The 25,533-nt window shown below is 36.9% G+C and overlaps 1 protein-coding gene across 1 annotated transcript; it reads right to left on the reverse strand.

Annotated features, from left to right (window-relative positions):
- Positions 1 to 268: 268 nt before the first annotated feature.
- Positions 269 to 24,149, reverse strand: si:ch73-173p19.2 (V-type proton ATPase 116 kDa subunit a1). The gene is made up of 20 exons (XM_017696198.2): positions 24,006 to 24,149; positions 23,320 to 23,398; positions 22,745 to 22,842; positions 22,085 to 22,213; positions 19,079 to 19,197; positions 17,806 to 17,929; positions 17,333 to 17,415; positions 17,044 to 17,137; positions 15,180 to 15,392; positions 14,585 to 14,735; positions 11,948 to 12,081; positions 11,215 to 11,375; positions 10,585 to 10,678; positions 10,028 to 10,146; positions 9,722 to 9,929; positions 7,872 to 7,979; positions 5,704 to 5,742; positions 2,310 to 2,427; positions 1,879 to 2,050; positions 269 to 1,159 (listed from the first exon to the last, which is right to left on the reverse strand). Exons 1-20 carry the CDS (start codon positions 24,111 to 24,113, stop codon positions 1,087 to 1,089), a joined length of 2,424 nt encoding a protein of 807 aa, XP_017551687.1. The 5' UTR covers positions 24,114 to 24,149; the 3' UTR covers positions 269 to 1,086.
- Between the last annotated feature and the right edge of the window lie 1,384 nt (positions 24,150 to 25,533).

Below are 25,533 nucleotides of genomic sequence, written 5' to 3' on the forward strand. Positions count from 1 at the left end.
TCAATACAGTGTAACAAAATAGGCTAAGTTGTAAACACAGCATGTTTGATGTGTCTAGAATAATGACCAGAGCTGTGGAAAACTCTAAAATGACTTCAGGGCTGTTTCACACACACTGCCTCTGCATGTCATGGGCGATGTGCCATGTCTTGTTTTTCACCCGAGTGCTCATATTAACAGGTCAGAGAGTGTATAAAGCCAACCTCGCACTAAATACAGTAAAATAAACTGTGTAAACTAATGAAACAACAGAAACCAAACCACACAATTATGGTATATTATTTATTATTTCATCATTTTTCATTTAATTTTTTTTAATCACTTGGAGAAGTCTGTCAAAAAATAGTCCACAACAGGGAGCTTCTGCCTCAACCATGCGAATGTGAGCATTGCCAACGTCTCTACACCATTTACAATTTAAAATGTAAAGTTTTTAACACAGTCTTAATGAAGATTTTCACTGTAATGCATTTGTAATTTGTGTGCTATGTTTGCTATTGACAGCTACTGTCTTCTGTAAATGTTAACAATATTTAATAAAACATTATTTATTCCTAATAAAAGGTGATTCTTTATTTGTCAAGTAATTTTTGGGATAATCAGAATAAATGACACCTTCCCCCTCATAAGCGTTTTAAGGGCAAATTAAAGATTATTTATTTAAATAAGAATAATCAAAAAAGTGCACATTTTGTTCTTAAGTTGTATTTAAAAACCTCTCAGATCTGATCCACTAGTCAGAGGCATATTCCCAAGATAAACATGAATCAATTCAAACTGATTCTTCTACAGTTGCTTTCTAGCTAGACGTGTAGTAGAAAATACTTCACAGCTGCTTAATTCATTTGAAATAATGTTTAAAGTGAGCATATTTCTACTACATTGTTAACCGTATGAAGCCTTAGCTTCAACAACAACATTATCATTATTAATAATAATAACAATAAAAATAATACACTAGGTGGAAATTCATAATATAAGCACAAGCCCCTGCAGTCTTCACTGTAAAATGTAACTATTTGTATGAAGAGTCACGATTGTGCTTAGTTTTCTGTAAAATGTAAAAATGTGTCATGGCTGTGTTTTTCACAGGCTGGTGAATGATAACGGAGTGAACTTGAATCCGGCTCCCTGGTAAAACTTGTTCTGAAATTCAATCCTGAAAAAGACACAACACAGGTAATAGAGGTCAAAACAATATACAGTCATTTGCAGGGACAGTTTAACACACTATTACAACTAAGACCCCCAAAGTAAACAATCAGAACTCCACATCCCTCCAAATGTACATACGTTTATGCACAGATTCATGTACTACAGATCTTATCTTTAGGTGAATCTTATCTGTAAATAAAATCTATTATAATTTATTGTGGTCATTTTTGCTGTTCTACTTTGTGTTCAAAAATAAACTGAACAGAGTCCTTCTCTGCTAATCATATTTATTTTGATGAACACATTTTTATAGTTTTAGCTTGTAAAGCTTTAGTTCAAACAACATACATATGTATTGAATTACATGTGTTTTAAATTCATTTATCAGACTTTTTAGTGACTGTTACTCTCCACTCAGTAATTCATGATGTGAGTTGTAACATTAGCACTGCTGCAACCTTTTGACTGAACTGTTCACAAACAGTAGGAGTGGAAACTTTGTAGCAGAGTAGGTTGCCTGTACAAAAAAAAATCAGTCTTGCTCAAATACTTATATTTATTGTTTAGTAAAACTTTAATTAAAAGCCAAAATGTGTAGTGCCCTGCTCTCCCTACAAGACATGCAAGAGATAATTTAATTTCCTTAATGGAATAAGACAGTGTGTATGAATATTAGTACACTAAAGAGGCAAGATAGATAAGTCACTGTGCATTTATTTTTACCAGTGCAGGCGCAAAGCATGCAGGAATGCAGAAAGCCCCTCCATGACAATCAATACAGCAAATGTCAACAGAGCAAAGCAGGAAAACACCAACGCCAGCAGCAATGAACCCAAACCGGGATGGCACCCCAGAGTCCCCCGCAGTAGCATTCTCCATAACACCTCCGACAACTCTGCACAAACAAAAAAACAGACGCATTTAGAACAGACAGTTCTAAGGCAACTCTTTATATACCTCAGGCACCAGAATGTAACTCCAGCACCACTTAAGGTGGAACAGAAAATTCAAATAAGAAGCTGGAGAACAGGAAGCCAGTTATGTGTTACACATAGTTCAAACTATGAGATGAATGTGGCCAACAAGTAACTTATGTACACCAGTTAGCATGGTGCTAACTGCATGGCTAAGCCATCATACAGTTGGGGACTTACCCGCATGCGCGAGGCTGAGGGCCCAAAGCCTCAGGTAAGAGGCTGTGTTGGAGATGCAGCCCAGACAGTGCTCGATAGTGTGGATGGCCTGATATGCAAAAATATCACCCATGCTAACCTGTAGAAAAGAAAGAATATTTTATTTTAAAGTAACTACACTGACTTTTACACTAGATGATGATTTCACTGACAATTAAAACATATGAAAGGAAATGCAGTTTGAGGGGAAAGCAGTTCAAATGATGAAGTATCTGTGTTTTTCATTAAACTTTCATTAGTGCGCAATATATACAATTTTTTCAGTAATACACTTACAAAGCCCTCAAATTTTTGTTCATATATGTATTTTATTTCTTTGCATGCTGTTGTCCCAGATGGCCTCCATTTCTTTGAAATATTTTTGAAATTTTTCCACTCTCTCTCACTCTCTAGAGAATTCATTAAACATTTTACATTTACAGCATTTAGCAGACGCTCTTATCCAGAGCGACTTACAAGAAGTGCTTTGTCAATCTAGAGAAAGTATCTTTGCTGGTTACCAATAGCTTAGAGAAAAAGACAGTCCTGAGCTCAGATACTGCTAGAAACAAAATGTCACTGCAGACACCAAGAGAAAAAGAAACAGAGTTGAACGCAGAACTCTGTGCCATTAAACAATTTAGAGAATCTCTGCATGCAAGGGCCAAGGCTGAAAACTAATATTTGCTGGCCGTGATCTTCGGGACCTCAGTTGGCACTGCATTAAAAACAGACAGGATTCTGTTGAGGAAATCACTGCACAGTTCATCGCTGTATCCAAATGCAAATTAAAACTCTAAAACGCAAAGAAGAAACCATTTAAAAACAGGATTCAGAAATGCTGCCACCTTCTCTGGGCCTGAGCTCATTTAAAATGGACCAAGGAGAAGAGGAAGTGTCCTGTGGTCTGATGAATCAATTTTTCATTTTCTTTTCTTTTCTTTTTTATCCATTTCTTTTTGGAAATCATGGACACCGTGTCCTCCAGGCTGAAAACCACTCAGTTTGTTTTTAGTGGACAGTTCAAAAGCCAGTATTCATAATGGTATAGGGTTGCATTAATGTGCACGGCATGTGTGACATGCACATCTGTTAAGGCACCAATAATGCTGAACGATATGCTGCATCCAGACATCTTTTTCTGAGAAGGCATTGATTATTTCAGCAAGACAATGGCAAACCTCATTCTGCATGTATTACAGCTAAACTGACCTGCCTGCAGTCTAGACCTGTCGCCACTGAAAACATTTGACGCATTATGAAATAAAAAATACAACAAAAGACCCTGAGCTGTTGGTGGCATTAAAATCAAACGGGCTTATTTCTCAGTTTTAAAATTTGATATGTTGCTATTGTAGTATTTTCCTTAAAAATATGGTTTACATGATTTGCACATCATTACATTCTGTTTTTATTTACATTTTGTACAGCTTCCCAACTTTTTTGGAAATGGGGTTGTATTTATTATGTGAAATAATCATCATATAGTGAAGTAAACATACTGTGATATTGTTTACATATACATATGATATTATTTTTGCTGTAATGCGTGTGAAGTAGCTACTCTGTTCTCTTGGTTTTCAATGCTCTATTTTTTGCTAATACTGGTTTAAAAACACTACCAGGCCATGGGTAAAGTAGAACATCCCTGTAATAGTTTATTTTTTGATCATATGGAGTTTAGTTTTGGCAAAATTGCATGGAACAATCAGCAGAAAAACATTTCACTAGCTGTAGGTTTGAGTTTTGACTGCCCATGTTTTGATGAAATGTGACTAGTTGAAAAACAGTTGAAACTGCAGATATTTTCCATTTCATTTCTATCTTAAAGTGGTTCCACACCACAAACATTCAGACCACTTTGTTATCTGAAAACACATCTTACATGTGGATAATGTCAGTATATGGCTCCTCTACAACAGAGGAATAAACAAAGTGGAAAAGAGAAACATGGGATTGTAACTGGATCAGGCTTATTTCAGTCGAGACCTGATCCATTAATATATACCTGGCTGTTCTTAACTTTAATACATCTAATGGTAAGAAATAAGACAGACATTTTATGATATTACATTTTTCAAATCTATTACATGCTTTTATAGGACTACGAATCTGTGGAGACCCTAAAATAAAGTATAGCAAAGAACAGTATAGTATAGTGCACGTTGTACAGAATTCTTTTCCTGTTTGGGCTTCAGTTTAATCCAAGGAATGTTTGGCTTCTTAGCCCAACTCAATCCCTGAAAATGGGAGTGGAAGACATGGCAAAAATTTTTATTACCACAATACCACAATAAAGACATTTTCACAATAAATGATATACATCAAATATTTAGCTTTTCTAAAATGTTTAAAGTGGGAAAAGACAAAATAGAACCTGAAATGCCATATTTAAAAAAATACAACAACAACAGCAAAACTACTACTTCTAAATAATAATAATAATAATAATAATAATAAAATAATTTTATTCACAAACTATGCTGCACTAAACCTAGTTAGCTACTTTTGATGTATAACATTTACATTTACAATATTTAGCAGAGGCTGTTATCCAGAGTGACTTACAAGAAGTGCTTTGTCTAACTAGTTTCATATTTGTATAACTGTACTAATGATATCCACAGTATGCTCACAGAAGTCTGTGACATAAATTATCACGACAATAAAATATCATGACATTGCCCACCCCTACCTGAAAAGGTCGAACAAGTGTGATATCAGAATTTAACTCAGCGCAAACCCAAATCCAACCTGAAACCTTTGAAAACATGCTTAAGAACACAGAGATGCTAAAACATGCAATATTTTGGGTTAAACCTCACAGTTTAAGATTCTGAAAACTTTTCATACAATGACTGATGATAGTGGCTCTATTTCTTTTTGGACTCTGTATACAAGTCTTTAAGAAAAATGCATACTGACAACTAAGCATTATTTATTTTTGTGAAGAAAGAAAGAAAGAAAGAATGAAAGAAAGAAAAATCCTCTGAAAGAGGAAAAAGATTGGTTCTCCAGAAAAGTCTGACCTCATAAATTCCAAGGAACTTTTTATGACTCTGCACGTAAGTTCTCTTTCATAACTGTGCAACATTATGCAGTACTTCCATGACTGTTAATGAATAATTCATAGCACATACAGAATAACAGGTCTTATGATCAAATGCCTGAATAATAAGATGGCAGTTTAAAATGCTAAAGCTCAATCTCTATTCAGCTTCGTGTCAGTTTATTCGTAAGTGCTTTAAGTGACAAGGTTTTTTAAAGCAGGTGAGAAGCAGCTGTGATGCAGTTAAACTGGTTTGGTTTCAACCATGCGCAACAAAAAATGTTAGGGAAAGATGTTTTTTAACTGAGTTATGAAAGACCAGCTTACCTCATCTGTCCGATTCCCCATCTTATCGCCTGCGTCAGCCTGCGGGGAGTGGCAGAATACCTTAAAAATGTTACACCCTTACTGATGAAATCTGCCTAAATGGAATCTTCACATAATCTCCATACATTTAATGTATTCCTTATAAGTGGCTGAACTGAAAAAGAGTGACTACGATGACTCACACCCTGAAATAAACAGCTTTTTGTCTCACTTTATTTAAACAGAATCAACAGATTCCAGTTTAATTACAACCCCAGTTCCAAAAGAGTTGGGATGCTGTGTAAAATGTAAATAAAAACAGAATGCAATTATTTGTAAATCTCATGAACCCATATTTTATTCACAGAGAACATAGAACACATATCAGATGTTGAAAGTGAGACATTTGACCATTTCATAAGAAAATATTAACTCATTCAGCTTTTGGTACAACCAGTTTGCTCTTCTAGGAGCAAACACCTTTGCACGACTTGGATTTCTTGGCAATTTCTTTTCTCAGCCCTCTTTCATTTTTCTCTTTGGTGTTGGGGCAGTTTTGTCACGTCTCTTTTCTTTTCAAAGACTACGCACCATACCAGTCACCCCTCTACAAAGGTGTGACAAACATTGACATTTGCCAACACCTTAAATAGGGAAGCTCCCAGGTGCGTCAGGTTAGCCCAATTAGTCCATGGCGCCTTGCTGCCATCGCCCTCTGCTGGCGACAGGTGATGCATGCTGGGCGCCCTCTTACAGGCTGGGCATCTTGCTGCTGATGCCCTCTACTGGCAGCAGGTGGCTCCGGCTGGGCGCCTTGCTGCCAACGACCTCTGCTGGCAGCAGGCAGAGCAGGCTGAACCCTTACAGATCATGCTGTTGTGATGGATACAGTATGTGATTTAGCATTGTCTTGTTGAAATGTGCAAGGCCTTGCCTGAAAGTGTCTGGGTGAGAGCATACGACTGCTATGGGAAGAAAACATTGTATCTCCATTTTTGTTGTTTTTCAATTGAAAATACCTGTTTTCATTTACATTGTTTGTTAATTTCATGATGAATGGACCAAAGAAACTGCCCAAAATGACTTGTAAAAACATCTATGTAATGTAATATAGGTTTTTTCCTTTTCCTGTAAAGTTACTATTTTGGAGATATTTTGGAGATTTTATTCTGACAACAGCGATATATTGTTCTAAAATCTTTATATACTGTTCAGCATTGATAGTGCCTTCCCTGGTTGTGTAAGCTGCCCACGCCATAGGCACTAATGCAACCCTATACCAACAAAGATGCAGGCTTTTGAACTGTATGCTGATAACAAGCTGGATAGTCTCCTCTTAAGTCTGCAGGACACATAGTCTGTGGTTTCCCATTTTGCCTCAGTCCATTTAAAATGAGCTCCAAAGGAAGACGGTGGCATTTCTGGATTGTGTGGACATATGGCTTCTTCTTTGCATGATACAGCTTTAACTTGCATTTGTGGACTGCACGGTGAATTGTGTTCACAGACAAAACTTTCTGGAAGTGTTCCTGAGCCCATGCAGTCATGTCCAGTACAGAATCATGCCTGTTTATAATGCAGTGCCTTCCGAGGGCCCGAAGATCCAATATTGACCATTGGCCTCGTTCCTTGCGTACAGGGATTTCTCCAGATTCTCTGAATCATTGTAGATGTAGATGGGATATCCAAAGTCTTTTCTGAAACTCTTCCACAATTTTTAGACACAGGTTTTCGCAGTTTGCTGCGAAAAAAATTGCTGTTTTTATACCCAGTCATGTGAGTTGCAAATTGCTCCGCCAACCACTTACTTTTCCAGCCTTTTGTTGCCCCTGTCCTAATTGTTTTGAGATGCACTGCTGCCATCAAGTTCTAAACGAGTTCATGTTTTTTCATGAAATGGTTAAAAGTCTTACTTTCAACATCTGATATGTGTTCTACGTTACATTCTGAATAAAATATGGGTCTATGAGATTTGCAAATCGTTGTTTTATGTTTTTATTTACATTTAAACAAAGCGTTCTAACTTTTATGGAATTGGGCTTGTACTTCTGGCAGTTTTTTTGTGGATGGACAATACCTGAATCAACATTTTTCTATCATGTGGCTAACAGTATTTTGAGATGGTACAACATTGCCACTGAGATTTTTCTCAATTTTTCACAACATGTTATAGACACACTACAGCGCACCTGCTGCTGGAGTTGAACTCTGTGTCTGTAAATGAGCAGCGGCTTTATCAGCAGCATCACTGGAACCATGAGGAGAGCCTGGAGAACCAGAAACATCTGCAGCGCTTTCTGGAAGAGAGCCACAGTTTTACTCATTAATACATGAATAATGTAACAATAAGTACTGTATTATCTGATTTATAAATTAATCATATTTTAATAAAAGGTTGTTATTTATAAAGTTAGTTATAAATTAACTAGGAGTTAATTTACAGTTATTACAGAATTGTCTAATCATCTATTTCATTGTTTGCCATGTCTAATCATCTATTTCATTGTTTGCCATGATCACAAAGAAAATTTGAATTGGGTTTGTTGGATTGAGGCAATGTACTGTTGGGGAGCGATGATGAGGCAAACGCATACACTGACATAAGCAAGATTTATTATGGGCAAATCCATAGTCAGGTTCAAAACAGTCCAGAGTCATAGAGCCAACACGGATGGAATGGGGAACAGACATCACAAAAGAAACACAGGATAAACAAACAATGGAGGTCGGAATAAACAAACACCAAACACTTCAAACAATACACACAAATAGAGACCAGCAACCAGACATGGGAAATCACTGGGCTTAAATACAGCAAGGATACTGACGGTTAACAAGACATAGGAGGAAAACAGATGGTTACAATCAGGGGCAGGTTTTGAAAACAAGGGGGCAGGACCAGGAAAAAACAAAACAAGAGCACATGGACAGGCCTGGGAGGGGCCAATCATGACAGGCAAACAAATGTACATAAAAGAAAGCAGTATCCAGTGAGACAACACTGGACATATGAAAATGAAAAATAACTTATAATTTGCTGCTTTAACATATTTAGAGGGTAGCAATGAGTAATGTTTGTTTATTTAACTGTTTTAGCATGTATGCTAACAGAATGAATACTTATAATTTCACTCTAGCAAAGAATGTGCTGCTTAACTCATATAATCCTGTATACACAAAATCCTGTATAACTGTAGACAATTTTTCACAGTACAGTCAGCATTAGCTACAAAGTAAACCTAGCTAGGTGGCTAATTGGCTAATACGGCCCCTTTAGGCTAGTATTTTAATTAGGGAAGCATCATGATATCGGTATCAAGTATTAGGCTGATTCCCTGCCCATTTATTTGTAAGTACTTAAACTTCTCAAAATTCACTGATACCAACATTCTGATACCCACTGATTCTGTGTGACCTAAGCCAAGTGTGCACTGCTGCGCTAATGAACCAACTCAGTGAAGGTGGCTCTGTTCAGACAGAGAATACAGACGGAGACACGGGGGCAGAAACAAGTCAACATTTGCTTCCAAAGTCAAAGTGTATATGCCAACTTTACTCTGTTTGACTGAGTAGAACAGCGAGATAAACTTGTTAATACAGTGATTTTTTGTAAAATAGGCTGTAGACAGAATGTATTGTCTTACCACTTTTCAGATAGATTTTAATGATTTCATTTTTAAGGTACATTGCACTAACAACTGATTAATTCTAAGTACCCAGTTTGGTACTCAGTATAGGTGACTACTATAAAACATGTATTCAAACTTGGTCCTTAATTTTAATAGTTGCAAACAATAAACAAGAAAAGAACTAATAAATTGTTAATCATAACTATTCAAATCACAATTTAGCATATGGTAAAATTTCATAATCCTGACAGCACTTTTATTGGTAACAATATTCCACATATTACCTAATTTATAAGTAAACTAACAATAATAATAATAATAAGTCTTTTTACTGGACATGTAAATAAACGAACAATGTAATAATAATTGGTATATAATCTGATTAGTATATAGTGTGAAAGGAGTAAAACCTGTCCGCTGTAGAGGAATTTATCATCAGTTTGGTAGCTGAAGAGCATCATATTAATGAAGATCAGGAGGATGCTGGGAGCAGTTTCTGATCGTAGCCGGACAGTCCATTTAAAGAGGATGAGGAAGAGCAGGTATCCGAAAAGAGAAAGCATGAAGACCAGCTCTGGGACAAACCGCAGCAGGACATTCTGGAAGTTTCTGAAATGCCTTTAAAGGAAACACAGTAGCAGTGAATTACTTTAAAAATCTCTCAATTCTAAAACTTTAACATAACATTATTCATAATAAACGAAATGAAAACATACAAGTAGTTCACCAAACTGAGGGCCATCCCAAAGAGCATATGACTGACCCCCAAAATCACAGACATCTTCATCTTATATGAATTCAAGAAGGAAAGCTTATTTGACGCTATATTCCACACCTAGTATTGAAAAAAAAAAATAGAAATAATGAAGTTAAATGGAACGAGGCAAATTTGCCCACAGCATCTCCATCTAGTGGACACACAGCAAAGCAGCAACACACTATACGAGTCTAAGAGCTGCTTTCCTGGAACTGAGTACAACAGAGTGAATCACTGCTCCAAACACATAGTCAGCTGATTTATTATTCATTGTCCAGTTTGGCTGTAAAGAAATCAGAATCTGAATCTGTCATTAAAATTCATATTCAGTCATGATTCATGATCACTAGCATCCAACTACTGAGAGCAAAAAGACAAAGAAAACTAACACAAACATATAAATGTGCTGAAGACAGAATATTATGAACTACAACTACTGAATAATTCAATACAAAAGCAATATAACATTGTTTTAATGGTCAGGTGAGTTTGTGTTGTAGAGGAGTGTAAACTGACCGGGTCAATACCGAAAATATACGGAGAGCCAGAGTAAACTCCGGGGATCTCCGGGTCCAGATGGAGATGACCAAAATCATGCAGAGTTTTATTGCTGTAAAAAAGCACAAACGAATTAGAAGTAGATAAAAAAGATAGATAGTACTCAACATCAGAGAACAGTTATTTATCCAGGTAAACAAACTCCATTGTTTTCAGTTATTCTTTACTATTTCTTTGTTGCTTATGAATGCTTTCATAAACTGTGCAGTTCATAAACTGTCTATCAAGTTCTGTTGTCAGGTGCTATCAAACCTGTAACATATGAACAGAGATTATAAATCTTGTATCTAATGTTCATCACAGAAACCATCAAATAGCTCCATATGGCCAAAATATTCACTGGTGTTCTGCTTCGATGCATCCCTAATTATTTTTTGATCATTCAAAACTATGTTTAATAGTGCACTGAGTACACAAATATAAGTGGAGAAACTCTTTACACAGTACATAATAGTAATTATAAACGATACAAAATTTTACACCACTTTTCATTCTTATCTTTAAAAATAGCTGAGAATTTTATTGGGTTCAAAAAATAAAAACACTTCATGAATATTATTTAAATGGATCAGAATTAATCGTGCTGACCTCCAGGGTCCGCCGGGCTGGAACATGTGCCGGACACGCCATGACGAGCGACAAATGCTAAAGGATTTGGAGAAACAGTCGTTATAGATCAGGCCAGTGTAAATGGAGAACAGGCCCATCAGCAGGATGATAAAGCGTCCGCCCACCAGAACATCCACAAACTGGAGGAAAATAAAAAGTTTTACTGTAGAATCAGAGCCTACAAGCTGTAAACATGCTCGCTGCCAGAACTGATCATAAATGCACAGTTCCATTTACTAAGTTCCATGTCTCTCAGAAGAGGTTTGATAGGTTTATGCTTTCCTGAGTGCTTTCAAATGCTAACACTAATCTAATTTACTTTTTGGGATTAATTTCATTCTTTTGTTTTGGTTCAGCTGTTGAACTGCTTTGCTGTTACTTACAACTCTCACGTTGGAGCTTCAGCCTTTTATTTTAAAGCACAGTGATGCACAAATAGAAAATTCTGATGGACTTTAGTTCCTGTGCTAATAGATGCTGGATGAACCCAGTAGTTCCTGAAAATGAAAACAGAGAATTTGATTCTCATTGACCCTGAAGTTAAGGTGTTCACTGGTCACCACCCAGTGGGCAAAATCTGCACTGGGGAACTTTAAGTTTGAGATGATATTTACTGTAAGTGGTGAATGATTAATAATAATAGGCTTTTATATAGGTTTTTAGGTTTAAAATAGGTTTTTATACCCCACAATAATCTTCTGAACATCTGTACCTCACTCTTCCACCGGCTCAGCTGCTCCTGCTGCTTTATCACCCAAATTGCCAGCAGTGTCAGAATAATCCCGTGTCCACAATCTCCAAACATCACCGCAAACAGGAAGGGGAAGGTTATTATAGTGTAGGGCGCTGAAAGATAATACACATGAAGAATTTTAACCATCTGAATCAATCATAGGTCAAATTCATACCTGGTACTAACATCTGTATCAAGTGATCAGATTGTCTGAATATAAGTGGATCAGATTAGTTGCCAGTGACCACTTACGATCTGATTGGGTAAACAGAGGAAGGACACTGCCCACGTTTATAGCGTCAATTTCTGTCTGTGTTTGTAAAGTGCTATGAGTCCTTGTTGGTATAAATGTACAAGCTGTTTTAAACATTTACATCACAAGGAGTACAAACACAACTCAAACAAATGGGAAAGGACAGGGAACAAAGGAGAAATAGGCATTTCAGTGAAATGTGATGTATGAATTTTCACTGTATTGTACAGCGTACAATAAATGTTTTTTTATGTTAGTTCATGTTAGTTTTAGGTTATGCGTTCTCCTGCATGTATATGTACTTGATTCATTTTCCTGTGAGCTCCTATTGTAGAGGGTGGTGCTAGGAACTGCCCCAGGGGTGTGTGTATATGTGTGTGTGTACAAAGAGTGTCAGAGACTTGAGCTAGTTGGAGAGCAAGCAGTTAGAGAAAAACTGCTTATATATGGTGTGGCTGTGGCCAACAACAGCTGGAAAACAAAGCACCACAAGTTGTGTGAAAGCATTGTCTTTCTTACTAGCGGTGAGTGCTACAGTGATATATAAAATATTTGATTAATAAAAATAAGTTTTAGTTACCATTCATTTTGTTTGTTTATTATTTACTAAAAGTAAAGCTGGATCTCAAAAGGCTCCCTGCTCCCTATATAGTGCACTCTTAAGGACATGAAATAAAGGATTCTATAACCAAATAGCACCTCCCATGTCCAAAAGAAGACTGTTTATATATATCCATAAACTGTATGACTATATATCTAACATTTAGTTCACTATTAGGGTGTAGAAGCCTATATAGGGAGTAGAGAGCAATTTGAGATTCACCATAAGAGTGTCAGCAAAGAACCAGGATAAACATTGCTGTCACATTTTCCAGCTGGAAGCCCTAATGAAGGATAGAGTACTTCAGAGTGATGCAAAAGTTGCTTATTTTCTACTGGAAAGGTAGGGTTTATTTGTTGTCAGGCATTGTCGGCGTGACTAAAAATATATACCATTTATTTTTTTAAAGTAATATGCGTCAATAACAATATTTTGGTGCTAGCATCCATGCTAAGAATATGCCTGCTACATACATACGTGAACATAATCAATCTAAAAACAGACTTACATTTGGCAGAACTTAGCATTAATGTAATGCTCGGTCTAAGGAGGAGTAAATAATTCTCTAAGCTGTCTTGCCATCAATCTCACACTTTCAACAGTAACATCAATTATGACTGCAAATGACAGCAAAGACAGAGAGGGACTTGCATTCAGAAATATCTGAACCCCAAACAAACATAACTGTTACTGTCAGTTAAACCATAACCATAAACTGGTTATGACAACAGCCTAACAACTCAGTTATGACAACTCGGTTACTGAGGATCGAAAAACAAGCATTTCTTACAGTTACCAGTAATTTACCTCTGACAACTTTTGAACAACACTGATAACACAGCCCCTGACTTTCATTCCACCAATAAATGAGGAGAGGGCGACTGCCTCCCCACAACACCAGGGGCAGTATAAACCCTACCTATCATTCACACAGTAAGTGTCAGTAAACAGTTCAAAGAGAACACTGCCATAGTAGTTGTTTCATATAAGGCAAACGTATTGCTCCTCTAAGATCAGGTCAGAGCCAGTTCCTATTTCTCTCATTATATCAAAAATAGGACTGCAATGTGCCAGAGTGAGTCTTCAGTGAATGGGGGTGGATGGAGATAAAATGAAAAGTTAAAATAGTTTTTAATAACTTGCATATTGCATTTCTGGACATATGTATTTCCCAAAAAAAAGCAAAGAAGACATATCTGTATATGTCCTTTGGGCAACAGGACACTAGCATTACATTTTACATTTAATTTAAAAAATGTTTTAGCGTTTAGAAACTATGATTTTGCTCAAATGTGTCATCTAACCCAATTCATTTTGGATTAGCTTGGGATTGCAAACCCAGAAGACAATACAGTAAAGTGGTCTTCTTCTTTCTGCAAGTTCTCTGATCAAATGTTTTCACAAATTGTGCTACACTGTCAAAGTGTCCTGTAGATAGGATATTTTGATGGACTAATTAATTGCCCAGTTAGAAAATGCTATTAGCATTGGAATCCATAAGAAGACTAATCTCATAGCCTAAATCTCTTTATTAGGGAGTAAGTCATAATATTAAGCTGAGTCTGGACTAAATTAACATTAAAAACACAACACTATACTACTATGCTATAGTAATTATATGCCCATGCTCAGTAGGTCCAATCGATGGGTAGGACAAATTGGTTGAACTGGTCACCCTAGACGTGTGTTAATGGCAGGTGTGAACAGGGCCGTAAATGAATAAATACAGATTCTTCAGATGAAAAAAACATAAAAAATAAACCTGGATTGATCTCACGGTAGTTACTAACTCCATAAGCATCAACAATGGTCTGGAATCCTTTAGTAAACTCATTGGTCCTGTTGAAGGTTGGGGGAATTTGCTGGGTTTGAATCCGATTCAGGACCGGACTAACAGTGGAACCGCTTTGCTCCTACACACACACACACACACACACACACACACACACACACACACACACACACACACACACACACACACACACACAATACACAATTTATGAGGTATTTCCATCAACATTTCCAAATTCTAATCTCTACAAGTATAGTTTTCAAAGTTTTTTGTTTTAGGGGATGCTAAGTGCAATATTTGTCCAAAAAACAATATATAAATACATATACAGAAGGTTATCTTACACTGATAATTTATTACTAAATGTTTCAAAAATAGGAATTGAATAATATATACATAATATAAACATATTATTAAAGTAACTTTTTGGCAGGTTACAAAGAAGCATCCTCAAGGCCAACTTTTTGCGGCCCTGCTCTACAGGTAATCTGTCATAAATGTAAATAATAAAAGAGTGATGTAAGATATATAGAGTATGAGACAATATATAATCAGTTGTACTCACTGAGCCCTTGATCAGAGCATTCTGGACAGAGTTTAAATCTGAAACTGGACACCAGATCTCCGCGACTATCAGCTTCTGGGTGATATCTATGTTACACAGGTTGAGTGTGTAATAGATGGCTTTCATTTTCTTCACTTTAGTGACCCACTGGTGAATAGTGCCAGCTGCTTTGGTTAAAACTGTGACTTTAAATTCTTCTGTTCTCCTCAGAACCTGCAGAACCACAGCAGAAAGTAAAAAATCACAATGCTAAATAAATTGTCCTGCTTGAAAATAACAATATAGCCTCCAGCAATCAACATGTAGGGAGAACAAATATAAACAGGAACATAGGCAGTGATGTTGAATATTATCAGTATTAGCCACTTATATCAGATTTGCCAAAGCAAATGTGGAGGTGGGGGGCTTGGTGGTGAAAAAAGGCCAAAGGCCAATAAAAATACAGCAGATAGGTGGGTAACGAATTGGATGTAAAGAAATGGTGACAGGTTTTTTTTTAGTTTCTGCTATGGGTGGATATTCGGGTGGGCCAAATCACCCCTGCAGGCAAACTTTGGCTACACATTGGTAGGCCCTGACTTAGACGCTATGGAATAGTGGTAGGAATTTAGTACTCTTAGCAGGAAGGAATTACATCTTATATCATAGTATCTTAATTCAAGTTAGGAAATTATATCCTACTAATTTGAGCTTGATATTCAACTGTTACCTTGCAACAGATGATACACATACAACACAGATGAAATGTAAAAATTTAATCAAAATAATAAAGTTCATTAGACAACTAACTAGACAACTAACTTTGTAAAAAAACCTCTAATCTAACGTGCAATAAACTAGAAGTTTGAAGCTATGATAACAATCATGTGAGTGCACCTGCGGCTATTTGACAGTGTGGCCCTGCTCTGTGCTAACGTTTTTTCTTCTAATAAACAGCCACATGTTTAACTCTCCTCCCTATTTACCACCGTAGGTGTAGTATTTTGTTTGGCCAACTTTCATTAGCATTAAATGGTACAGGGAATGGAGAACAATGACTGTGATTGTTTTAACCACAGAGTTATAAGTAATATCACTGTTTTCCAAAATGAAAAAAATGTAACACCATTATGCTTGAGATTGCTAATGTCACTGAACCTGTTATGATGCCCATCACAGTTTGATACAAACACTAACACTGGGCCTCATTCACCAACTGTTTTTCACAAGAAATTTCTTCTTAAAACACACTTATGCATGAAGTTACTGACATGCACCAATGATTTCTTATTTGGTATTAGTTCTTAGGTAAAAACTGAATCTGCACACATGCAAGAGCACAAAAGTGTGAACAATTCTGTGGTTTGAGAACACACCATGAGACACACTTTTTCTTAGGACCTTCTTCAAGAAGAAATTAAATTTTAAAAATTTAAGAGAATATTGGTGAATGAGGCCCATTTGAGTACAATAACAAATGGTTCAATCAGAAGGATAAAACACTGCTGTGATTTATTTTGTTAGGACAGTAATTAGGAAATTTTGTCTCGTTAGGATGTTTCTGTAATACTATTTTCTTATCTGGAGTTCGGTTAAGATATGAACCTAGGAACTCAATCTGGTAACGGTCCTTTCCTCTATTAGCAATATCATATCTAACATCTGGTCACACTGCTGCTACTAATACTAAACATCACCCTTGCAGATGAAATGCAGCACCACATGTCATGCAGATGAAAGCATGTGGGGGGGAATTTAATAAATTAGATGGAAAAACAGAGGGGGTGGTAGAAAAGCTGGAAGTGTGAAAATGATCATTATGATAATACATTTTAAGGCTGTGCTCAGTATTAAATCATCAATAAATGTGTGTAAATTATTTTACCATTCGCAGGTCTTCGATTCGAGTGTGTACGTTTAACCTCATCTCCTCTCGTGCATGGAAGTTGTTGGGACATGGGTACAGATTAGCACGAAAACTATAAAGGGACAAAAATAACACGTATTCATGCAAATGGAACACGCGCAGACATGGTTCAGACAATATGTACAAAGACGGATTTAACTGGAACTTATTTCCTGGAACAGCAGAAGTGACGTAAAGCAACATCAACTGAACATTATGATGAATTCACAAACGATTCAGCACCATTTCTGATATTTATTTTACTCACCCGTTGCAGATTTTTTTAATTTTTCCCTGCACTTGATCTCCCTGGACAAAAATAACAAACGCATCTTTCTTCATTCTTCTGTCCTGTAAAAGCAAAACATTTCTAAAGAGATTTCAGGCCCTGAATATATTTTCACTGAAACATTCTGACAGTAAAACTTGTGTTGCCTTTGTGAAGGGTGTTCTATGAAACATTATTATTATTATGATTATGATGATGATGATTATTATTATTATTGAACCCTTCATGTAATACTTGCTGGTGTAAAGTACATGGAAATGTAACTCATCAGTTTTTGTCCAAGCATAATGTTAATTTACATAAACACAGGCCTTTATACCGACTGTGATGCAGTGAAACGTGCATTGCTGAAAGAGCGGAACAGTCTCACATTCCTCAATCAGAAAAGTGCAAAGTATATCAAAGTTATTTACATATATCTTAGATTGAGTTACACAGTGATTCTCTCTGACCTCTGTCTGCTGCTCAGTATCTTGAATCTCTGCATGACGCAGGATAAAGTTTTCGTGAAAAAGACGCCACAGGACTTTCTCAAAGGCGGGAAATCGATCCTGCTTAATGACTCCAGCAATAAACCTGAGAGTGAGCAATGGAGGAGAAAGAGAAGTAAAGCAGAAAAGAAAGGAAGAAAACAAGGAAAAAATAAAAAAGAAAGAATGAACATCACAGAAAACTGTTTGTACAGGCCTGTGCACAGACGTTTTGGGAGAAGGGACTCAAGAAAAAAAACAGATTAAACTGAAGTTAAACTTAATTTACAGCATATTGCAGATACTCTTATGCAGACAGACAGTGTTCTGATGTTTCAGAGGAAACAAGATAGTCAAGAGTTTTATTTTTTCTCAAGGAAGGTAAAAACACTAGCATTTCTGACTAAGCAGGGATTTAAACCACAAGTTGCAGCATACAAGACTGTAACATGATGTGTAACCCAGCTTTACCTAAAATAAAAATAAATAAATAAATAATAAAAACATTATGGAAAACCAAACCTTTTAAGCAGAAGCTGTTTTGAATTTGCTGTGTTTGACACAGGGCACCAATCAGATCAGTCTTTTTTAAATTTATATTTACTTATATCAGTCTTAAAGGCATGGTAACAAAAACAGCCTGATAAACTCTAAAGGACTGTATTATATAAAAATAATATATATAAAACCACACACTCAAGCCACTTTTATCAGTGACAAAAAACATTCAGGAAAAATGCAGGAGTTTAAGATTTCCACAAGGCCTGGTATAAATCCCTGTTTTTTACAATAATAAAATCCAGCCTGTTGAGGTATTAGCGCCCCCTACTGTTTTTATTTGGTTGTTCTTCAGAATAACCACAATACACAACATGAATCTTTTTTGAAGACAAGATCTATGCTTTATTGGTGGAATTTTCAAAGCTGTGGAAATGTGTGTATTTGTGACAGTTGACAGTTAAATCTCCACAGGCGGGTACTCCACCACAGATACTCCACCAGAGGGGGCGTTTAAGAGCTGTGACCTCTGACCTAGCCATAATAAACACAGCTAATATACACATTGATAAAGTGGACATAAGTACAAGAGGGCAGGGGCTCAAGCACCCTCCCACCCCCCAGGTCTATTGGTGCACATGCCCATATCTGTTCATTATTTATGGGCCCAAAAGCCTACAGCTCTTCTCATATTGACAGTGCTTCTGTGGCCAATCAATATGTGTGGGACACTGGGGTTGAGAGTGAGTTGGTTTACACAAGCTTCTGTGGTCCATTGGTACTGAAGCTGCTGTTCCTGCGGCCAAGTGTGCGCGATGAAGCTGCTATAGAGACAGAATCTTCAGACGGAAGCTCAGAACAGGAAGGGGGCTCCGCCTAAAGTAAACACACATACGCTGAATCAGATTGTTCTTTCTGCTGTACTGCATCATTAACACTGCAACAATCATGTAACAATTTACATTCAGAACTCTGCAGCTAGAGTGCTCAGCCACACTAAGCGTTCAGCTCATATCACCCCCATTCTCTCTCAGCTACACTGGCTGCCGGTCCTGTCCCGTATAAAGTTTAAAATCTTACTTCTTACTTTGCATAGCTTTGCATAATCTTGCTCCCCCCCCTACCTCAGAGAACTGCTGACCTCTTACACTCCCACTCACTCTCTCAGATCTTCTAGCTATCTTCTTTCCACCTTGGGAGGGAGGTCCTTCAGTGCCATGGCCCCCAAACTCTGGATTTCTCTTCCTCAATCCCTCAGGGACTGCTCTTCTCTTTCTTCTTTTAAATCTGACTTAAAGACTTTTCTGTTTAATGCACATTTTTCTTCCTCCTCCTCTGTATAGTTTTTTTTTTTTTTGCTATGTGAAGCAACCTTGGGTTTGTGAAAGGCGCTATATAAATGTAATTTATTATTATTATTATATCAGGGCTGGCTGCAGCCTTTTGAATGCCCTAAGCAGGAGTTTTCTCCATCTTGCTAGCTGAGGTACTGTAAAATTAGAGGCTAACTAAAACAATGAGTACCACAAACTGTCTGTTTAACTTAACTGTTCTAATAGGTCACAGTTAAGTTATATTACAGATTTGCTCAGGGTTCTTGGTCTAGGGCTCTGTCCCATGACTCAGTATTTCTGCCTAACTCAGCTAACCTTAAGCTAAGTTATGTCTAACCCTGGTGACAGTGGCAACATTGTTGCTTGTTCCTCTTGCTTTCTACAAATTTAGGTAGTGTGATTTTTTTTCCTCATGTTTCTATCCTCAGCTTAGTCATCATAAGTCACGCTTTCATGTGCACAGACAAGGATTTATCATAACCTAAGATTCTAAACCTGAATTAATCATAGCCTGAGTATCTAAACCTGGATTAAGAGAGAAAGTTGTTAACCAGTGTGAGGAGTTAACAATGAGTTAACTATAGCTGTGTTTCCTTTATATCTTGTTGGAGTGTTTTGATTGGCTGGTTGAGCTGTAATGTAATGGGAATCAGCTGTAGAGTGTAACTGTAAAAGTTAACGCTACTATTATGTTTGGGGTCAATTTGACCCCATTCAATGTTTCACAGCTTAAAAAATGACAGCTATTTTAAAATATATTGATATATGATTTTTTGTAATTTAATGGGGATAACTGGGTGAGCATTAAATTAACATTATGATATTATGTTTTTAATGTCCTGTACACATTTTGTTCATGGTATTCATTGGGGTCAATTTGAGCCCAATCTGTTTTAGCTGTATAAAACATAAGAAATATCAGAGTTTCAGAGTTTTCCAGAACAGTTCCATTGTGTTGTGACCCATTTCAAATGTGTTGTAACTGACTCTGTATTTCTGAAGCCACATGTGTTTTCTGTATTTGCAGCATGTTTGTGATATTAGGTGTAATAATGATGATAAAAGTGTTTTCTAAGTTTGCTTTGCGTTTATGAATTTGCATCATGTTTTAATTGTACTGTGCATAGAGTCATGCCAGCCTCCATAAAGACTAATTTCTCAAAATAAAACAAGATCAAGTTCAGAAGTATCTGTTGCTACCAGAGAGCGTACAGTATAATCCCTTCAGTATTGCTTTGCCCACCCATCCCCAAGTGTTGTTAACATTGATAATAATCATCATCACTGCCTATGTTCCTCTGTATATTTGGGTCTTTTTCCTACATTTTAATTGCTGTAGGCTGTATTGTTATTTTCAAGCACTTCTGAGAAGGAACATTTATTTAGCGCTTTTTATAAATTCAAAGCTAATTGGTAAATTACAGTTCAAATTTCACTTGGCATTTCACCGCTGCAGCTCATGCTGACCCATTAGGTTTTCTTTAGGCTCTGAATTTTGAAATGTGTTTGTGCCTGGGCTACAGCAGCGCAATATATACTGATACTGAATTAAACATTTCACACACAAGAACTCACTTTAAAACTTTAAACTAAATATTCTGTGAGAAATACAAGCACATTAAAGAGGAATTTCACTTATGTTTCAAAATATAATTTAATGGTTGGAGGTAAACAAAGTCATTCTGAGTGGTTTGATATGAAATTGTTTATTGTAGTGACTGTCACGATTGGCCCCTCCCAGTCCTGTCCATATGTTCGTGTTGTTTTGGTTTAGCCTGCGTGTTCTTTGTTTTGGTTTTGTAGTCCAGCCCCCTTGTTTAGTGACTCCACCCCTGATTGTTTCCACCTGTCCCTCATCAGCTCTGTTGTATTTAAGCCCTGTGTTTGCCCCTTGTGTTTACTGGTCTTTGTACTGTTCTGCTTGTACTGTTTGTATGCTGGATTCTGGTTTCTGTCATGTCTGCCCCCCAATCAATCCGTGTTGGCTCTATGACCCTGGACCGTTTAGACTATGACCTTGGATTTGCCCATAATAAACATCGCTTATCTCCACATATGCGTCCGCCTCCTCGCTCCCCGTTACAGTGACTCAGATATTGGAAGATTGGAATGCAGTTAAAATGTTTTAGACCAAACCTTCTTAAAACTACTGTTAAATGATGTCTCAGACATCAGACAGCATAATCATTATAATTCCATGTAATAACTTTCTGTGAGGGAACTTTTAAAAGGTGAATATCTGGTTCCTCTTCAACTCTGTGAACAATTCTGACAATAAGTTTCTCGAGAATGAAGCGTTTCACACCAAACACTATGAATGACTTTGTTTAACATTTAATTATGTGAATATTTTTAAAAATGGGTGGATTTTTCCCGTATGGACACTGTATTGTTTTTAACACATCTGTTTTGAGTGTGTATATATGTACCTCCTCAAAGAAGTCTGTGGACACCTTGAGCAGAGATCTGATCTCCAGTAGTTCAATAAAGTTTCGCTTTAAAACATCATGATTCCCGTTGATCTCTTTCAGCTCCTCCTCCAGCTTCTTAATTTTACACTGCAGTTTACATAAACAAACAAAACAAATGCATTACACGAACAAACTAAACAATTAGCAGACATGACAAACTGTCATGAAGAAGAAAGAATCAAGATTGCTGACAGATTATTACATAAATTAAAGTTTAGCCGGTTATACAGACAAAATTATTTTAACCACAAAGATCATATAAAATGTTAGAAAGAGAAATAGAATAATGCATGGGAATCTTCTCTAATGCTGCACCGTGTCTTAATGTACTGCTGTAAAAGAAAAGGAGGCAGGGCACAAATGTGAGTTCTATTATAGCTGTGAAGACAAAAGAGGAATCTGAGAGAGATACCAAATGACTGTACTGAGACGAATGAAAAAACTAGGAAACCAGAACTAAAACTGAAAAACCCCTTTTGAACAATTTCTACATACATGATAAAGTTTATTGTTTCTGTCATATGGGCAGATATATGAGCTATTCCTATGTAAGCACTGATTAGAGAAGCAGAATATTCCCAAATATTATATTTTGGTATGGATAATCTGTGTTCTGACCTCTAGCTCCAGCAGCTCTCGCGGACAGGAGACCCCCACACTGTCTACTGTCACTGAGACTGGAATATTGCACCGAGTGATTTCTGCTTCAAGAAATCCTAAAACATAAAAAGCACCAAAATATATTGAACACTTTTCATTGTGAGATTGCTGTAGGAATATTATAAGATTAGTTAACCTGTTTTTAGATGTTTTTGCTTGTTTTAAGTAATTCTACTGAATTATCCTACTAAATAGGCAGATACATCTGTTCAGGAAATAATATTTAAGAAGATCACTTTCTAATCTGGTCTGTACATGAACCTTTTGAGCAGGTGCCACTTATGCTAGACATATACCAAGTGTTGTAGCACAAATTAAAATATTGTAGCACTGAGAAACATCTCCATAAAAAGTACTAATCCCAATAGTGGAAAAACTGGTCATTTTAACTGTGGAAAAAAAGCAGATGGATCATGTCAAGTGACCATACTCTGGCAATGCCTTAGCAACCACCTGGGATCCCACAGCCAGGCCCTTAACTTTTATTACTAGACTTAATTTTTGCAGTGTAGATTTAAACTGATTAGACTTACGAAGGATTCGTTCCATCTCTTCACATTTCCTCACCTCCTTCACAAACCTTCTCTGAAAGGCCGCTGCACCTGGATTCAACTGAGATACAAATATTCACATTTCAAATCAAACAAAACAAAGTAATAACATTAACTCCTGCCATATCAGCTCATTATGGGTACTGTTAGTCAAAAAATGGCCTAAAGCACATTAGCATAGCTAAAAACAATAGCAACCACCTGAAAACCTCATTTGGTTCATGTTTATAGATAACAGCATGCCTTACTGTGACTGAAACCAAATAATCAAGCCACACAGTTTGAGGGACAAAGCTTAAGTTGGCTTCCTATTCAGTAGCTTCTTGTTCAAACTTTCCATTCCATCTTAAATAGTGCAGCATTTAAGGTGGAGCACAACATTCAGATAAGAAGCAGCCAAATACAAAACCAGATACACTAACATGTTTGAGGTACCATGCTAATTGGTGGGGTGTATGATTATGTAGCTACATGAACCTTGCAGCTCCAGTGCTAAAACTAAATAAACAAACTTCAAACACAAAACATGTCTTGGCTGAATGACTGTAGTGTTCATTTTAAATTTTTATCAAATGATCACCTAAATAATCTTTTTTAAAACATATTGAAACAAAGGAGCTACATTAACCATAAATGAATCAAACAAGTCTGCTCAGGTGTGTACTCACGTCTCTGAACTGGACAAGCCCCAGAAGGCCGAGCTCGTTGATGCAGGTGTGAGCAGATTCAGTCTGGAAGAAAAGCTGCACCAGACACATCTCCTCACTGCGAAACATCCTGCAGACTTCAGCTTTAGCCTCCCAAAATTGAGTTAAAACCGTACTCCTACTGCTGCACACAGCCGGCTCGCTCTGAATTTTCATCTCGGTCAATCGCTTTATTAACTGTCTGCTGGGCGAGGGATCGATTGAGTGCTTTTGTCCCAGAAGTCAATATTGACCCAACCGCTGGACCAGGAGAGTCACAAGCTCAGCTGTGGCACATGTGCAAATGTATATGGTAATAATAATAATTAAAGTTATATTCTTATTATTAATATTATTATTTCATCTCTAACTGTGTACATCACTCAATTTCTTTCACTCTATTTTACTACTCTGTGTGAATGTTATTACTTTTACTACTGAGGGTGAACAGAGATGTACAGTGTGAGAAAAATGTGTTTTAAGAACATTGTAACATTATAACATGTAAATCTTTTCTAGACCCCCCCCACAATAAAAATATGAACACTGAAAATGAGCATGATAGGCCCCCTTTAATGTGTCAGATCGAGCTATAAGATTTACTGATTTACTGGTCACACATATAGAATTAGCACCCCGAAGAACTGTTTCAAGAATTAAAGTAATGCAAAGCAACGGGATAAAGAAGCACCACAGCAGTTGAGTACAGAATATTATAGGCTCTTACACAACTTGTGTTGCTAGCTTTACAAACAAATCGGGAGTATTTCTTCACAAACTTTAACAGGATAAAATCTTAAAAAGTAGTAATGTCCATTGAGATATTCAGTCTTGCCTCACTGATTCTCAGGTTGCAGATTGTAACTTTAGAGCAGATAATGAAGTCAAGTAGCAAGGCAGTAGAAAGGGTAAAGCATTTTCTTCCCTGACAAAACCTAGACCATAGTTAATGTCATAGTTAATGTCACTCAGCAGCCTGATGGAGAACAAATCTGTCAGCCTAAGCAATCAAAGCCTATAGATGGTGAAGTTCAGACCAACTGCATTGCTATTATGTCTAGGAGTGTTTATATACTGTGCACAGCTCAGCTGATTGAAGGTAAATGCCTAGTGTCATGTGTAGCCTCCAGGGTTTAAACACAGATGCTTTTGAATACAGGGGCACAAATCAGCATCATTGGCAGATACTGTTTGAAGACTAAGCTGCCAGATGTGGAGATCAAGCCTCTTGATGGTTTGTTTTCTTAACCTGTATATGTGATTGGAGCAAGAGGCTCAGATATTCCATTTGATGACTGGATGGATGTGCTCCTTGAAAGTATAAATTAAGGTTGAATAGCCATTTAAAATCCTTATTTAGATGACTGGATGGATTTGCTCCTTGAAAGTATAAATTAAGCTTGAATAGCCATTTAAGATCCTTATTTAGTCTCCCACAGTGGTTACAACTGCCCGCTGTAATGGTAGAGCCGATCCAGGAGACCTGTGAACCACCCGAACCCTTCATTTT

This window comes from Pygocentrus nattereri, chromosome 24 (genome assembly GCF_015220715.1).
Source record: "Pygocentrus nattereri isolate fPygNat1 chromosome 24, fPygNat1.pri, whole genome shotgun sequence".
Taxonomy (NCBI): Eukaryota; Metazoa; Chordata; class Actinopteri; order Characiformes; family Serrasalmidae; genus Pygocentrus; species Pygocentrus nattereri.

Coding starts and splice junctions, on each gene's coding strand:
- si:ch73-173p19.2 (XM_017696198.2), bottom strand. CDS start 24,113: ATGTTTCGCAGTGAGGAGATGTGTCTGGTGCAGCTTTTCTTCCAGACT. Junction 17,930..19,078: donor AATGGACCACAGAAGCTTGT/GTAAACCAACTC, acceptor GCTCACTCTCAG/GTTTATTGCTGGAGTCATTA. Junction 10,147..10,584: donor ATATTTTCGGTATTGACCCG/GTCAGTTTACAC, acceptor TTTCAATACTAG/GTGTGGAATATAGCGTCAAA.